We start from the raw sequence: 17,220 nt of genomic DNA, 5'->3' as shown, positions 1-17,220 counted from the left end.
TGCGGTCAATCACCCCGCTTTCAAACTACACAAAACTCACTATCAGTAACGGCCACTCTCCATGTGTGTTTGATGAGAGACTGACATTGAAATATAAGAGAAATATAAATATAATAAAACAAATCAAATGTATATCATTTTTGAAAGTGAAATTTAGAAATTTTCTTATTCTTAGATCTATGACATTTCTAAAATCAGATCATACCTACATAACTAATAAAATGTCTATATAATAGAAACATGTCATCAGTGCCATAAAACTCCTTACATTATTTCCTCCTGTGGTTATATTTTCAAACTTCAAATTCAAACACACAGTATGAAGGTAAAGGCTCCTGCATTAATAAACATAACTCAGATGTCATTTAGAACACAAGCTTTATCCAAATAGTGCTTTATGGTTGCAGAAAAAAGTTCGAGAATTTGATTGATTCCTGCATTGATTTCCCATAAAATGTGGTCTAGGTTACAATTATTGACTCACAAACAGCTGTAGTCTTCTGTTTTTTTCAGACACTGAGTAATCATTCACAGTTACTTATTTACTTTTCACAGTCACACTTACTTTTTCAGTCAGTGAACCTCAGTGTTTGTGACATTTTCAAAAGTCGACTGGAGTCATGTATTCAGTTGAGGACATAAAATGAAGTATATGTTGTGAGCTCTGTACTACCTGGTTACTCAACGTTATTTTGAAGAAACATTAGTAAGCCTATGTGCTGTGTGCATCTGCAGCTGCTGGTGCCCCTCATCTAAGAAGGCAACGTCACAGAAGGTGCAAGTAGATAAAGCTTCTCTTTCTAAGACAGCTGCTGTTCTTTTGTCTGAAATGTCAGAGATAAAATGCCTTTTTTAGACGCTCCAGTCTGTAATGCCTGCCTCACCTGTAGCTGTTACACAGGAAGATGAGGAGGGATCTAGTAAGTGAATGAATGACAAACCTTTTAGTTCCTCTTCTCGCTCACATCAGTCTGATTTTGACGTGCTTTCTACAAGTGCATCTGCAAAAGTCTTTTTAGACAGTCTTCAGCTGGATCTAACTTGCACCATGCAAGGATTTTATTGCAGAATTTTCAAACTCTCTTATTGGGTCTAGTGCATCTAAATGGTGGTCAAAGACTGCTCGTACCCTGGCATCTATGGCATATGCAGATACCATTGAGATTGGCTCCAGAGATAGAGCAACCTGTCACCGCCCTGATGAGGCCCTTTGAGGCAATGTGCGTTGCCCCAGAACTCAGTGTGGTCACACAGACAGGTTACTCAAAAAAAATTGTATACTTTTTCCTGAACGTGGAAGTCACACTCGACTTTTAACCAGAAGGATGCCTTGCATTTTCGGTCTCCAGTGTTTCTAGTCAAATTAGCGTATATTCCGAGCTGATGATCTAATATTAAACCTATTAAAATGTTTTTAAAAAGCACATGGCTCCATAGCTCCATCACTTTGCAATGTTGCATTGACCGTCATTTGTCAGTGCGTCACTCCACAGAGTTTAATGAGTGTGTAGACGACACGAAGCTGCGGACCTTAGCTACATTAAAAACAGATGACCGCTATTTTAATGGGTGTCTATGGAGACCGGAACAGAAGAGCATCCAATCAGAAGTTAGAATTCATAATGGCAGCGCTCATCGTTTAGTCAGGAAAAAGGTCTATACAAGTCTACTATATATATTATCAGAGAACACGTCATGTCAATTACTCCTTGCCACTACTAGCACACTCAAATTGGCAAATGTTGACCCATAGTTTTGCAATTCCTCCAAACTGCTCTTTTGGCTATGGGTCATGACACCCATGAACTGCCACGCTTCTGGCAGGCCACCGGCAAGTGTGGCTTGCCCAGGTGAAAGTGCCTGAGGATTGTAAAAAGACACTTAGAGACCTCCCAGTTGTTTCTGGTAACCTGTTTGGACTTAACATTCCAGAGATGTTCCAAGTTGTCTGAGGCCTGAGTCAGTTCATTTTCGTATTCCAATTGTTCCTCACTATTGCCTTTAAAAAAAAAAAAAAAAAAAAAAAAAAAAAAAAAAAAAAAAAAAATCCCTACCAGTTTAAGGACTTACCATTCGGGCTGTCTCTGGCCCCTTGTGTCTTCACTTCACTTCCAATGTAACTTACAGTACATTGGAATGACACAGTATTGTGCAGCTCCTTGCTCATATCCAGCTAGGAGCAAGCTTGCCGTAAAAGACATTGTTACAACATGGGGATGCTGACCACTGCCACTTCTGTGATTCCACTTGGCTAGCTCTACCTCAGGCCTCTCCAGTGGTGGAACAACAGTTTGCAGTTTGCAGACATGTTAAGTTGTATCCAGGCACTGACACAGTGGAATCGTATGGAGTTTCTGATCAGGTCAGGTGTTCCCCTGGAGGTCATTCCTTCTCTTTGTGAAGTGGTCAGGACCAAAGTTTATGTCCTCGAGTGGGTGGCATCAGGGCATCACAGGGGTGTTTTGTGGCCATTGGTCTCCTGCTCGGCCCAGGGACCACAATCACTGAGGGCAGTTCACCACGTGGGATAGAGGAAAACGGTAGCAGATGCTCTTTCAAGGGTTCTTCTGCACTTATTTTACTACTTACAACACTAAAACAAACATGTTAAGTAGAAAACTATAATAGTATTTAATGTATTCCAATAATCTGTTTTATTTACAACTTAGAACAATCTTTTTTTTACAGTGTAGAGCCCTCTTTCATTTTAAAGGGGACCTATTGTGCAAAATCACTTTTATAAGGTGTTTGAACAGAGTTGTGTGGCCACAGTGTGTGAAAACATCCAGCCTATAATGGTAAAAATCCACCCACTCATTTTTTTTATAATGATAATAAATCATGAACAGTCTCTCTGAACAAGCAATTCCAGATTCTCCCTATGTACCTGCGTTATCATAGGGAAAAATTCCTGCCCATTTGTGACAATCTCTGCCCTATTAGCATAAACATTGCCCTGAGTGAGAAGCAGCAGTCTGCTGATGCTGCCTTCACATGCAACCAGAATGATCATAAATGAGAATGTGGTACTTGAAAATTGCATATGAAAGCAATGTGAAGTTGACCACTTCAATTTGTCAAGCTCATATTAACTTACAAAGTTTGTAATAGCATGCAATAGCACCATGAGACCGGCTGAAATTGTTCTGTTTTGTTTTTGCCGGCTCTTGAAGCTTCGGCCTCTTCTGAAAAGGGAGCACCAGCTCATTTGCATTTAAAGGGACAAACACAAAAATGGCTTGTTTTGACTCATACCTAAAAGGAGGTTTAATTTAACAAGCTATAAAAATTGGGGCATTTTGAGCTAAAACGTCACATACACACTCTGGGGACATCAGAGGCTTATTTTACATCTTGTAAAAGAGGACATAGTAGGTCACTTTTAATGCCCAGCAAACTGACAATCCTTTTGAGTTAATCCCAATTTTGAGCTGAGTATCACTGATTGTAGTGATTTTGGTCTGTGGCGTGTCCTATGGAAGGGAGCACTCCATGGGGTCGTGTGAATCGGGCAGGAGGTGGCAGTTGAAGGGCCAGTTCAAACTGAACAAGTTGAGGGTTTGACTGCATTGCTGCTCAGCGGTGGAGCAGACGGATTGACAGGGCTGCAGAACTCCACTCTGAGCACTGCAGTGAGGAACAAACATGCCACACACCAGCTGCCGGAAAGATTCGAAACAGCCAAACTCCATCAGCACCTGCAATCAAATCACAACACATTTCAGGGTTCAGAGTAGTTGCTCAGATATAAGTCATTGGGAAGCTACTTTTATTCTCACCCTGTACTTGTGCAGAATAGAAGCAGCTTCTCTCTGATCTGAAATAGACAGCCAGATGTTTGGAAAGGATGTGAGATTATAACTCAGACCTCTGCACATTTCAACCTGGATGGGCTCACAAGGTGAAGCTGAGAAATAAAGGCAAAATAAGAATGTGAGATGCACTTCTGACAACCGAAAAAATAAATAAACTAAAACGGCTACTTTTGAGCCTGGTATTTCAGCAGATACTGTAGATCTGGGATCCTCAAATCTGGTCCACGAGATTCACTTTCCTGTAGAATTTTAGCTCTAACCATAATCAAACACACCTGAGCATGCTAATCAATGTCTTTAGGATCATTAGACAATCACAGGTAGGTGAGTTGGAGCTAAACTCTGTAGCGCACTGGCCCTCCAGGTCAAGATTTGAGGAACCCTGCTGTAGATTTACCAAGACCCAACAAATACTGCACATAATGCTGAGGGTATCTGAGCCATATGGGCGATATGCTGCTCCTTACAGTACAAAATGTGTAAGAAAACACATTTTAAAATATATATATATATATATATATATATATATATATATATATATAATTTTAAAGTGGACCAATTTGTAATATGTGTAATATATTGTAATATTTGATAAATGATTATGCAAGTGATTGTTAGTGCAACAGATTTAACTGGGTGAACAATTATTATGAAAGAGAATAAAAACAGTGACACTGCAGGAAAAGTCCTTTCCAAACTGAAGTGTGTTCTCACTGAAAGGAGGATAGGTAGAGTTAATGCAGTCGTGCTCGTCTGCAGCATCTGCGCAGTCGTTCCATCCGTCACACAGCCAGTCCTGGTGCAGACATTCCCCAGAACCACACGCAAACTCTGCTGGACCGCATGTTCCTCAAAGCAGAAAGCAGTGATGTAGGGAGGATTCACAAAGATCTCACAAAGCGTACTTAATGAATCACTGTGAAAGCACGCAGCACTCACTTCCTGAAAGAGGCATGGCCTTAAACGATGCATAAAAGCCACTGTCTGCAACACCTTCATCTGCCACAAACAGCACAGTCATCACAGGACCAGATGAGGTGAGATCCGGAGGCAGAGCCGACCCACAAAACCTGCCCAGAGAGACAGTGGGAAGTCAAGTGTTCATTATGAAAACAGCAGAAAGCGTTGTGATGCTAGAAATGCTGGGACTTCTTTTGCTTCTGTGTTAAGTATTTGTTCACTATGCTACCTGCCCAGCACAGTGTTGACATCTGCGTCTGCGCCGTCATAAACCTCCACATAGTCAAACTCACAGACATCCTGTGTTTCCAGACTGAAGTTCTGAAAACTTAGTCTAATTACTTGTCCGTCTTCCACAGATATTTGCCACGTGCATAACTATGAGAGAAGTAGAGAGAACTGCAATAAATACAGAAACACTCATGCAACCAAAATAAATATTAGTTATTTGTAAGTTGGTCTATTGAACTACGTTAATTAATCAGTGCAAAGCCAATTATAAATCAGCTGGTGAGGTGAGCAGAAAGGTTTAGTCACAGTTCTGTCTGTTTGCATTCTTAGTTTCTCCCATTGTCTCCCCCCGTCGATCTGTCTACTTTGGTTTAGTCCCTGTTAGCGTTATCTGGTTCACCTGTTTGTCATTATTAGTTAGACTTTATATATCTGTCTTTGTCATGAGTTCCCTGTCGGTCTTTATTGTTGATTTGAGTTTCAGTGTGTGTGTGGATATCGCTCTGTGTTCCTGCCTGTTCCTCTTGAAAGTAATTAAAATAAGATTTGTTTCGTACGTTGTATCCTGTCTTCCATCCAGCACCAGCAACCGTAACAGAAAGACCGACCCAAACAGTTTTTTCCCGGCATCTTCCCCTGCGTTTATTTTTCCATTTTTTCCCTCAGTGTTTTTGTTTTTTGATTATTATTATGGATCCTACCATTCTCCTCATCCTCCTGAAGCAGGGGGAACACTCTCTCGAGGACCACACCCGTGATTACATCTTCCTGGCAGAACACTCCCACTTTCCGGATAGCAGCCTATGCAAGTTCTACTACGCTGGACTTAACACCACCACCAAGGCGTTGCTATCTGGGGAGGGTCCTCAAGAGAGCCTGCCGGAGTACATCGAGTGGGTGCTGGCATCCTGTGGATCGTCGTGGACCATCGACATCATCGAGGAGGACGTCATCCCCACTCTAGACCCAGAGCCCAGCCAACCAGCACCCCGACATGCGGAGTTTGAGCCCGAGCCCACCGCGGATGACGAGCCAGAGCCACCAGCGACAAAGCTAAAGATCGCCACAGAGCCAGAGCCCTACATGTCCGATCAGGTGCGAGAGCCGTCGACATCTACCGTGACGGGGGAGTGCAACATGGAGCAAGGGATATGGAGAGCCCTGCCCACTGCACCACTGCTGGGGGTGAGCTGGAAGATAACTCTGGGGACTTAATTGATTTTTCTACGGAAGTTCTAGAAAATGACTCTGGGGATTTAATAGACTTCTTTACAGAAATATCTACCTGTCACGTTATGCCTGCCTGTATGGAATCCCCACCCACCCTCCCTCTTCTGCCTACGTCAACGTCTGTCTGCTCACCGCTGTCCCCTGACAGCCCCTCTGCTCACCCTCAGTCTTCCACCTGTGCAGTGGGCTCGCCGCGGGTCTGCCAGCTTCCATCGGCGTCAGGGCTGGAGGATCCCTCATCTCCGCCTCCAGCCTCAGAGTCCAGAACTCCGCCTCGGCCCTCCGACCCTGCGGCTCCACCACGGCTCTCAGCGCCCTCGTCTCCATCGTCGCCCGTCGGTCCACCAGCTCCACCGGGCTCCCTCGTCTTTCCGGCTCCGCCCTGGTCGGTCGTCGTCCCCCCTCCGTCACCTCAGGACTCTGTTCCTCCGGCTGCGCCTCGTCACTCCGTCCCACCGGCTCCTAAGGACTCCTCCCTCCGGCACAGCCTCCATCCTCTGTCGCTCCGGCTCCGCCGCGGACCTCCGGATCTCCGCCTACGCCTTGGTCGCCAGAGCCTAGGGCTCCGCCTTGGCCCTCCGGATCCTCGGTGTCGCCCTGTATTCTTCGGCTCTCCGTCTCCGCCTCGGGCTCCTCCACCAGCTGCTCTGCCTCTGTCGGTCGGCCCCATGGAGTCGTCAGCCCTTCTTCCACCATGGCTCCTCCCTCCATCGGCTCCACCGTGGGTCATCATGGCTGCGTTCTGGGTCCTGCTAGGTTCCTCCTGCTCCGGGTCCCTCCTGTTTCCTCCCTGGCTCCTCCCACCATCGTCACCGCCTTGGACTTTGTTTTTTGCCCTTATCACTCTGTTTTTTGTCCCCCTCCCGGGGTTCCGCCCTCCGCCGAAGCCTCCTCTCACATGGACTCTGTTTTTCTGCTGTTTTTTCGCCCCTCTTGTCTGTTTTGTTTTTTGTTTTCTACGGCGCGAGGACGCGCCTATTTGGAGGGGGGCGTAATGTCACAGTTCTGTCTGTTTGCATTCTTAGTTTCTCCCATTGTCTCCCCCCGTCGATCTGTCTACTTTGGTTTAGTCCCTGTTAGCGTTATCTGGTTCACCTGTTTGTCATTATTAGTTAGACTTTATATATCTGTCTTTGTCATGAGTTCCCTGTCGGTCTTTATTGTTGATTTGAGTTTCAGTGTGTGTGTGGATATCGCTCTGTGTTCCTGCCTGTTCCTCTTGAAAGTAATTAAAATAAGATTTGTTTCGTACGTTGTATCCTGTCTTCCATCCAGCACCAGCAACCGTAACAGAAAGACCGACCCAAACAGTTTTTTCCCGGCATCTTCCCCTGCGTTTATTTTTCCATTTTTTCCCTCAGTGTTTTTGTTTTTTGATTATTATTATGGATCCTACCATTCTCCTCATCCTCCTGAAGCAGGGGGAACACTCTCTCGAGGACCACACCCGTGATTACATCTTCCTGGCAGAACACTCCCACTTTCCGGATAGCAGCCTATGCAAGTTCTACTACGCTGGACTTAACACCACCACCAAGGCGTTGCTATCTGGGGAGGGTCCTCAAGAGAGCCTGCCGGAGTACATCGAGTGGGTGCTGGCATCCTGTGGATCGTCGTGGACCATCGACATCATCGAGGAGGACGTCATCCCCACTCTAGACCCAGAGCCCAGCCAACCAGCACCCCGACATGCGGAGTTTGAGCCCGAGCCCACCGCGGATGACGAGCCAGAGCCACCAGCGACAAAGCTAAAGATCGCCACAGAGCCAGAGCCCTACATGTCCGATCAGGTGCGAGAGCCGTCGACATCTACCGTGACGGGGGAGTGCAACATGGAGCAAGGGATATGGAGAGCCCTGCCCACTGCACCACTGCTGGGGGTGAGCTGGAAGATAACTCTGGGGACTTAATTGATTTTTCTACGGAAGTTCTAGAAAATGACTCTGGGGATTTAATAGACTTCTTTACAGAAATATCTACCTGTCACGTTATGCCTGCCTGTATGGAATCCCCACCCACCCTCCCTCTTCTGCCTACGTCAACGTCTGTCTGCTCACCGCTGTCCCCTGACAGCCCCTCTGCTCACCCTCAGTCTTCCACCTGTGCAGTGGGCTCGCCGCGGGTCTGCCAGCTTCCATCGGCGTCAGGGCTGGAGGATCCCTCATCTCCGCCTCCAGCCTCAGAGTCCAGAACTCCGCCTCGGCCCTCCGACCCTGCGGCTCCACCACGGCTCTCAGCGCCCTCGTCTCCATCGTCGCCCGTCGGTCCACCAGCTCCACCGGGCTCCCTCGTCTTTCCGGCTCCGCCCTGGTCGGTCGTCGTCCCTCCGTCACCTCAGGACTCTGTTCCTCCGGCTGCGCCTCGTCACTCCGTCCCACCGGCTCCTAAGGACTCCTCCCTCCGGCACAGCCTCCATCCTCTGTCGCTCCGGCTCCGCCGCGGACCTCCGGATCTCCGCCTACGCCTTGGTCGCCAGAGCCTAGGGCTCCGCCTTGGCCCTCCGGATCCTCGGTGTCGCCCTGTATTCTTCGGCTCTCCGTCTCCGCCTCGGGCTCCTCCACCAGCTGCTCTGCCTCTGTCGGTCGGCCCCATGGAGTCGTCAGCCCTTCTTCCACCATGGCTCCTCCCTCCATCGGCTCCACCGTGGGTCATCATGGCTGCGTTCTGGGTCCTGCTAGGTTCCTCCTGCTCCGGGTCCCTCCTGTTTCCTCCCTGGCTCCTCCCACCATCGTCACCGCCTTGGACTTTGTTTTTTGCCCTTATCACTCTGTTTTTTGTCCCCCTCCCGGGGTTCCGCCCTCCGCCGAAGCCTCCTCTCACATGGACTCTGTTTTTCTGCTGTTTTTTCGCCCCTCTTGTCTGTTTTGTTTTTTGTTTTCTACGGCGCGAGGACGCGCCTATTTGGAGGGGGGCGTAATGTCACAGTTCTGTCTGTTTGCATTCTTAGTTTCTCCCATTGTCTCCCCCCGTCGATCTGTCTACTTTGGTTTAGTCCCTGTTAGCGTTATCTGGTTCACCTGTTTGTCATTATTAGTTAGCCTTTATATATCTGTCTTTGTCATGAGTTCCCTGTCGGTCTTTATTGTTGATTTGAGTTTCAGTGTGTGTGGATATCGCTCTGTGTTCCTGCCTGTTCCTCTTGAAAGTAATTAAAATAAGATTTGATTCGTACGTTGTATCCTGTCTTCCATCCAGCACCAGCAACCGTAACAGGTTTAAATATAATAAATATTATAAAAGTAAAATAGTGGCCACAAAGAAAGAGGTTGAACTGAAAGTGAAAAATGTGTTTGAAAGATAAAGGCAGAGATGGGAAGTAAGCAAGTACAAATACTTTGTTAGTGTAACTTTCTTAAGTAGATTTTTCTGGTATCAGTACTTTACTTCGCTATTTATTTTCTGACTAATTTTTACTTGATTTCACTATTTTTACACAAATATCTGTACTTTCTACTTCTTACATTTTCAAACCAGGCTCGTTACTTTAGTTTTAATCTGCATTTGGTGGATCACCATTCGTTTACTAATCTCTAAATAAATCATGGATCGGTTAGTTTGTATCTTCAGAGTAACGTTAATCAGTGCGAGTGACTCGAGAATGGAGCGGAAGCGCCCGGGTGGATCAAAGAGGCGAAACCACTGACCTGTTCAGGACTTCAAGTACAGGTCAGTTTCGATTGTAAATAGGCTACTGTAGTTTTGTCTTTTTTTACTTAGTTAAGCATTAAACTGCTAGCAACTCGTAGCAGTAGCAGCCAGAGCATTAATAATACTGTAAACTAAACTAAATGATTATCATCACTTAAAATGCTGCATGCTAAGAGACATCATTATTATCTACTATAAAGTTACAGTAGTAATTTAGCAAACAAATGCGTTCGTTTTATACTACGTTTATAGGGAGGTAGGGCAGATAATAACACAACCCTTATGAAAATTAAGACCAAAAACCATATTGTTACACTAACCATAGTCTAAGCATGAAATTTGCAGTAAAACTATGGCTGTAAATTAAAACTGTAATCAATCTGCCAAACAAATATGGTTACTATATATTTACTGTAATAAACCACGGTTAATTTTGGTAAGAGAAAAATATGACTCATGATAATGCAGTAACATGTTCAGTATTAGGATTTTTCTGTCGTGATGTAATTATTATTGTACTAATTTTTGACATTTAGGCCATTTAGAAAATATAGTTTTGTTAAATCTATAGTATTTAACTCATTTAAAGACAAAACAACACATGGTCATAATGTGCTGCTTATTGAACTAAAATAAAGTTACATTATTGCAAACAGAATACAATGAGGTGGTTGTAAAGGTGCAGTTCACGAGAAAACCTTTATTTATGTTGCACGGACCCAGCCTAAGGTTTTTAACTTTTTTTTTTTTTTTTAAATGTGATCGCCATACAAAAAAATGGGGTAATCATGGTATCAGATTTTGTTGTGGGTGTATGGGATGGCCTGGATGAGTGTGATGTTTCCTGGCCTAAAATTTTGTCCCAGTCCTGCCCTGTTCTACATGGTGGTTGTTCAGCCTTGATATATTCATTAGCTAACAAAATTTTAAATGCAAGTTATTTTGTATTGATATGACGCGAGGTCCAGTTACCAGCGTGACATTAAAACAGGGAGTAGTAATGGGTACTTTTTACTTAAGTACATGTCAGAGCTCATACTTATTTACTTTAACTTGAGTAAAAACTATAGTCAGTACTTCTACTTTTACCAGAGTGTTTTTAAACATGAGTATCTGTACTTCAACTTGAGTGATTGATGTGTGTACTTATGCCATCTCTGGATAAAAGATGCATTTAACCACAGAGCAAACTGCACCAAGAGAAGGACATAACCAAAATTGTCTTGCAATTCAACTTATATTTGTAGACCTTGAGCCATTTACCGGTCGATGTTAGGTGCTGAACGGGTGAGAGTTTTTTTCCTCTCTTACAATCATCTGCATATTTTCATTCCACAGCAGTTTGGCATACTGAGTTCAGCCATGTAATCGAACCAAAATATAGCTATACCATAGCTTTAAAATGTGTGTGCATGACCAACAGAGCTCTAATAATAAATGAGCTAAATAATGTAGATTAAAATATGCATTTTCATTATGTCCTGTGACTCTCAGAACAGAGGTCAAATGAGGGTTTGTTTAAATAATTGCTAAATTTACTAATGTATATTTTGCAAAATGTATGCAATTTAGTAGTTAGATTCAGGATGTGAATCACAGAAATAGCAGCTGATAAAACATTGTGTATCATTAACCTGTTGATGTGGGTACGGCTTCGGATGGTTCGGACTGGACAGTGATCCATACTCTCCTGTCATTTTTCCTCCACACTCTAGGAAACCAAAGATTATAAAAAAAAAAAATCATGATATTGATTATAGTTTTTGCTTTCAAGCTAGATAAAAGACTGGAAGTGTCACACGTTGTGTAATACTGTTATTACTGTAATTACCCTTGTGTTTCTGGCTGCAGTTGACTTCATCTGACCCGTCCTGACAGTTCGGCTGACTGTCACAAACAGAAACGGGTAGTAAACAACGACCACCGTCACACATGAACTCTTCTCTGGAACAACTTTCTGATTACAGACAGAAAGAAAACTTCAGTATATACAAACAGAAAAATAACACGCCGTGTGACATTATTATAATCTATAATCAGAATGTCATGTTCGCTTCAAATTTTAATAGTATAATTTGACTAAAGCACATTTTTATTACACATGAAGCTTTTAAAATGAAGGCCATATTGTCATCCACAATACAGACTGCTAGATCCACGAATATAGAGGTGAGTTCCATATCATTATTGCCTGTGTTTTAAACTATTAAAAGAAACACGATGTTGCATTTGTTTCAGTTTTACTTACTCTGTGCTGGTAATATAGAACGATACTGTGCAATGAAGCCGTTTCTGCCAATACTCCCATCAGAATGAAACGACACCAGCACAGTACTGCTGTTTGTGTTCAGTGTAGGTGGTGCCACGCTGCCACAGAATCTGGAAAGAAGTTCACCTGAATTATTAAGCGTTTAAGTGTGATTGCCATGAACAGCCCTGTACAGCAAAATAATTCAGGGCGAAGCGTTTAATAACTACTTTGGCTGGGTTTGGAATGACATGTGAAGGAGTAAATGATAACAGAATATTCATTTTTCATTAATTATATGGGTGAGTTCTGCTTCACCCTCCTTCCCTCTACTCCAGCCCAAGTACTCTTATTTTACTTTATCTTCCTTTTGTTTCTGTTTCTATTTCCTGTGGCACTTCCTGTGTTTGTTTTTTTAATTATGTTCATCTATGTCTTGCTGGTTATTGTCTTGATGTTTTTAGTTAAAGGATTTGTATTTTTCACTGTCAGTAGATGTATATGTGCAGTAAATGAACAATGTGTTCTGTTTTTCTGTTATCTGAACGCAGAAATTCAGCGAAAATATGACAGATCAGGCAGAATGCACCATCTGGTGGATTTTTTGCACAACTCCAGAGCTTTTGCTGAATTTACAGATCAGGTGCTGATCTAAGTGCAGCTTTTTAATAATAGAAAACGAGAAAAACAGAAACACACGAAACAACTCAGTGAAACAAAGGGAAACCAGAGAATAAGGGTAACTAGGTTAACAGGACACAGATGTGAGACTATTATGCAAAACCAGAAGAACTACAAAACGACTACGAAACGAGAACAGGAAACCAAACAACTGAAATGTCAACATAGGGGTCCAAAACAGCACACCAAATGGGGAACATATGACTCAGAGTTTGTTTAATTGAATAAAAAACTAAAGAGAATGTCAATCCTGCAGCCCCATGTCAATTCGGATTGTGGTTTACGATTAAATTAAACATTCATGGTGAGGAAACCTTGTGACAGCAGATTTCTTCTCTGTCTCTTCTCTGACTTCTAGCCAATCAAACAAGCAAGGTGATGGTCCCTCGATAGCCAGAGAAGACACGTGGATCTGCACGAGGTGCGGAGGAGACACCCTGATCATCCACACACAGTGAGAATCTGGAGGATACGGGCCTGGGTGGTTGGGAGAACTGAGCGTCCCCCAGGAGTCGGTCAGCACGCCGCCACATGCTGGAAAAGCAGATGGAAAGCTATTTATATTGATAAGACACTTGAAAAAAAGATATGCATGCAAAATAGTTAGTGGAGTTTAATTTACAATAGCATGCATTTGATTGTGGATGCTGTGTTGATGTTGATATGCAGTTAAGCGGAGGCCCTGAAATATATTTGGACACTTAAAATGTCTGAATGTGGTTGAAGTAGATACAAAATATCAAACCAACGGGCATCTGCAAAAAGAATCCTGCTAGAGATTTGATTTAAATGAACTTTGCTAATTATTATTACCCATTAGTTTTAACCAGCAGGTTACTTAGCACATATTGTAGCATAAGCATTTTTGTTATGACAGAAACACAATAGTCACCACATGATAATTAACATTAATCTGTCACTAAATTATTCTGTTAAATTCATATTCAATTCATATTTCTGATTATGCAATCTGGAATAGTTACACCATTTGTTTACTCTTATGTTATCATCCATTCATAAAGCAGCTCCTGCTTATAGGTCGTCTGTCATTTAAATGAAGTATGAAGTCAGCTCACACAGGTGACTTGTCAGAGTGATTAAAGTGTAGTGCATGTAAACCCAACCTTAAATGCCACTTGGGTTGATATTTTGTAAAGGAATTCAAATAAATGTCCAAACACATTTGGAGGTCACCGCATGTAAAAGGGTATATTAGGGCATTTAGGAGAGCATTAACTGACTTGTAAAAAACGTGGGCTCTTTTCCAGGCAGTGGGAGTGTGGAACTACGTGTGGGATGAGGGGCAGTTGGACTCAAAGACAGATTCTGTGATAATATGTCTCGAGAGTCTAATGGGGAAATCTCTCCTTTATTACTCCTAACGTCTGTGAAAAGAAAGAGTAGAACAGTGACAAAGGAAGCTTTAAGTGTCAAAATTCATTCAAATAATAACACCTGTCAAGTTTAATGGAGCTCATGGCTGCTAATGGCTAATGGAACTAATGGCTTTTTTAGAGAACAAAAGCACTGGTGGAGGTGTCGATGGCCAAAGCAACCTATTTAAATAAAGAGACTTGTCAGAATGTTCTTGGGGTCTTCCTCTGCGGGTTTGAATCCTGCTGATTATGTTGAAAGCATGAGCCTGCTTTTGGTTGAGACTTTCTAGGTGCCCTGCCAACCTTAAAAAACAGTCACTATTAAAATGTACTCTTTGGAAAAAGGTAGTGAGGACAAGGCTGCTTGGTATTCAGAGGCACTTCAAGCAGCCTCTCCTGTGGCAGAGTGGTAGTGCCGTGATCGTATAGTGGTTAGTACTCTGCGTTGTGGCCGCAGCAACCCCGGTTCGAATCCGGGTCACGGCAGGTTTTTCAGAATGACGTTAAAATTGAGCTCCATGTTGCCACCTGTTCTTCAACAGTTTATTTTTGTGCACAGTCGGTTCCTGACATGCTCTGGGGGTTTGAATGAATTGCCGCTTGACCCTTCTTTGAGAGTCTTAGCTCTCAGGTTTGAACCCTGTCAACAATGAGTGCGTGCCCTTGGTTGTACAAGAGGTTATTTTCCTTCAACTCAAGTTGTCACATAAAAAAGAGAAATCATAGCACCCCTGTTAAGCTCCTTGTCTTTGTGTTTTATCTGTAGCTTCGTTGTTTGAGGGCAAATATGGTGCTGATACATTTTCTAATCTCTAGGTGTCAGTATACTAGCTGTATACTGAGAAGCAGACTTGCTCTTTGCTATAAACAACTGCACCCTGGATGCACGTTCACAATAATTATAAAAATGCAAATAACATCATTAAAGCATCTAAAGATCATTTCCACTTGCTGTGCCTTCATTTAAAGGGGTCATTGGATGCCCATTTTCCATGAGTTGATATGATTCTTTAGGGTCTTAATGAAAAGTCTATATTATACTTTGGTTAAAAATTCTCAATGGTAGTGTAAAACAACACCCTTTTTGCCTTGTCAAAATCAGCTCTGCAAAAATCATCTCATTCTGGTCGAGGCTGCTTTAAATGCAAATGAGCTCCGCCCTTCTCTCTGTGGAGCGATGAACCTGTTTACTTTAGCTGCATTTAGCCGCTAAACTTGCTAACTAGCACATTATTAGGAAGGGCGATCACAAAGATTCATAAAAAAACCCTTATACTCACTTCTGCTGTATGTGAAGCTGGATCACAAAAGATTTGCACGAACATACACAGCTATATGTAGATCGGGAGGTGCATTCCCTTCACAAACAAATATAATCTACTGCATCTTCAGCAGCTCAGATGTCGGGAGTAAATGACGACCACTATGTTCATTATTACATCCAGCAACACAACACCTCAATCGCTCAATCAGAGATATTCTTGTCTAACTTACATCCCTGCTCAAATAGCATTTTCACAATCTAAGAGCGCTTTAAGTACCTAAATATATCCAGACAAAAGCATTTTTTCTATATCTCAGCATTATTTCAATTTGACTATTATTATTATTATTATTAGTATTATTATTATTATTATTAGCCTAATAAACTGCATTCACACTAATGAGCATGTGTGTTTCAACATATTCGATGTTTTCACATTGAAAGACACATGACACATCCAGCTATTATTATCAATGTTGCTGTGCAATCCTGCATGACACACAGAACGTTCACATAGGAGCCCGGATAGCTCAGTCGGTAGAGCATCAGACTTTTAATCTGAGGGTCCAGGGTTCAAGTCCCTGTTCGGGCGGTTATTGTTTATTTTGTTTCTTTTGCTGTTGCACTCTTGCTGGTCTACCTTGATTCCATACAACAACACCGCAAGGCACAAAATGAAAGGACATGGTAACACAACAAGTTCTCGGGGGGTGTGACCAAGTGGTTAAGATGATGAACTACAAACTCACTGTGGTCTCCCAGTGCAGGTTTGAGTCCTGTTGACACAATGAGCTTGCTTTTGTTACCCTACCAACTTCACAAAAAAGTCACTATTGCAATATACTCTTTGGAAAGAGTCGTGTTGGGAAAAAAAAATCTGTCTGTAAGCTAAAGAGTACAAGGCTGATTTTCATTTGAGGGCATCTCAGGTAGTACCTCTGGTGGCAGACTGGTAACTCTTGTGATTGAGTAGTGGTTAGTAGTCTATGTTGTGGCTGCAGCAAACCCAATGTGAATCAGAGTCATTTCAGGTTTTCTACTAATTCTATTAATGTTGCTGTGCCATCCTATGCAGCACACACGAGACTTGCATAAGAGCCTGGATAGCTCAGTTGGTAGAGCACCAGCTGTTCAGTCTAAGGATCAAGGCTTTAAGTCCTTGTTTGGGCAAGTGGAGTGTCACCTTTAGTAGTTGAGCTCTGGCTGGAGCAACAATACAAGGCATGAGACGAAAGCGTTGCTTAGGGTTTAGACCTTCTGCAGGCCAACTTTATAAAACAGTCACTATTACAATATACTCTTTGGAAAGACTTGTGTTGGGAAATAAAATTCTGTCTGTAATCTAAAGAGTACAAGACTGTTTTGTATCCAGTGTTCGTTTTACTCATGCAAGTAAAAAAAGTTTTGTCTGCAAGCTAATGAAGACAAGGCTGCTTGATTTTCAGTGACAGACTGGCCTCTCCTGTGGCAGAGTGGTAGTGCTGGGATCCTTTCTGTCCCACGTTTTTACTGCAGAGTTCAGCTCCAACCCTAGACAGAACCCTGCTGACAATGGGAAGAGTCAGCTTTGGGTGTTCAGCGTAACATTTGTGCTGATGCATTTTCTAATCACTAGGTGTCAGTACATTCACTCACTGTTTCACAGAGTGCAGCAGACTTGCTCTTTGCTATAAACAACTGTGCCATTGATGTACAATATATTCGTTTTACTCATGCAAGTTTTGTCTGCAAGCTAATGAAGACGATGGTGCTTGATTTTCATTGACA

At 43.0% G+C, this 17,220-nt stretch overlaps 1 protein-coding gene and 2 non-coding genes across 3 annotated transcripts in view; 2 read left to right on the top strand and 1 right to left on the bottom strand.

Moving 5' to 3' along the window:
- Positions 1–2,724: 2,724 nt before the first annotated feature.
- Positions 2,725–17,220, bottom strand: part of mfrp (membrane frizzled-related protein) — a 27,382-nt gene continuing 12,886 nt past the window's right edge. Inside the window, exons 5-14 of the mRNA XM_051128745.1 lie at positions 14,055–14,198; positions 13,128–13,347; positions 12,133–12,263; positions 11,716–11,841; positions 11,519–11,595; positions 5,005–5,153; positions 4,755–4,885; positions 4,530–4,664; positions 3,780–3,907; positions 2,725–3,698 (exon numbers count right to left, since the gene is read on the bottom strand). Of these exons, the coding sequence (XP_050984702.1) occupies positions 3,474–3,698; positions 3,780–3,907; positions 4,530–4,664; positions 4,755–4,885; positions 5,005–5,153; positions 11,519–11,595; positions 11,716–11,841; positions 12,133–12,263; positions 13,128–13,347; positions 14,055–14,198 (1,466 nt within the window). The 3' untranslated portion in view covers positions 2,725–3,473. The remainder of the gene's footprint in view (positions 3,699–3,779; positions 3,908–4,529; positions 4,665–4,754; positions 4,886–5,004; positions 5,154–11,518; positions 11,596–11,715; positions 11,842–12,132; positions 12,264–13,127; positions 13,348–14,054; positions 14,199–17,220) is intronic.
- Positions 14,604–14,675, top strand: trnah-gug (transfer RNA histidin (anticodon GUG)). Its single transcript has one exon. It is a non-coding gene; the product is annotated as a tRNA-His (tRNA).
- trnak-uuu (transfer RNA lysine (anticodon UUU)) lies at positions 15,973–16,045 on the top strand. The gene has a single exon. It is a non-coding gene; the product is annotated as a tRNA-Lys (tRNA).

This window comes from Labeo rohita, chromosome 15 (assembly GCF_022985175.1).
Source record: "Labeo rohita strain BAU-BD-2019 chromosome 15, IGBB_LRoh.1.0, whole genome shotgun sequence".
NCBI classification, from domain to species: Eukaryota; Metazoa; Chordata; class Actinopteri; order Cypriniformes; family Cyprinidae; genus Labeo; species Labeo rohita.
The sequence above is the reverse complement of the archived record's forward strand: the minus strand, read 5'-3'. Positions and strand labels throughout refer to the sequence as shown.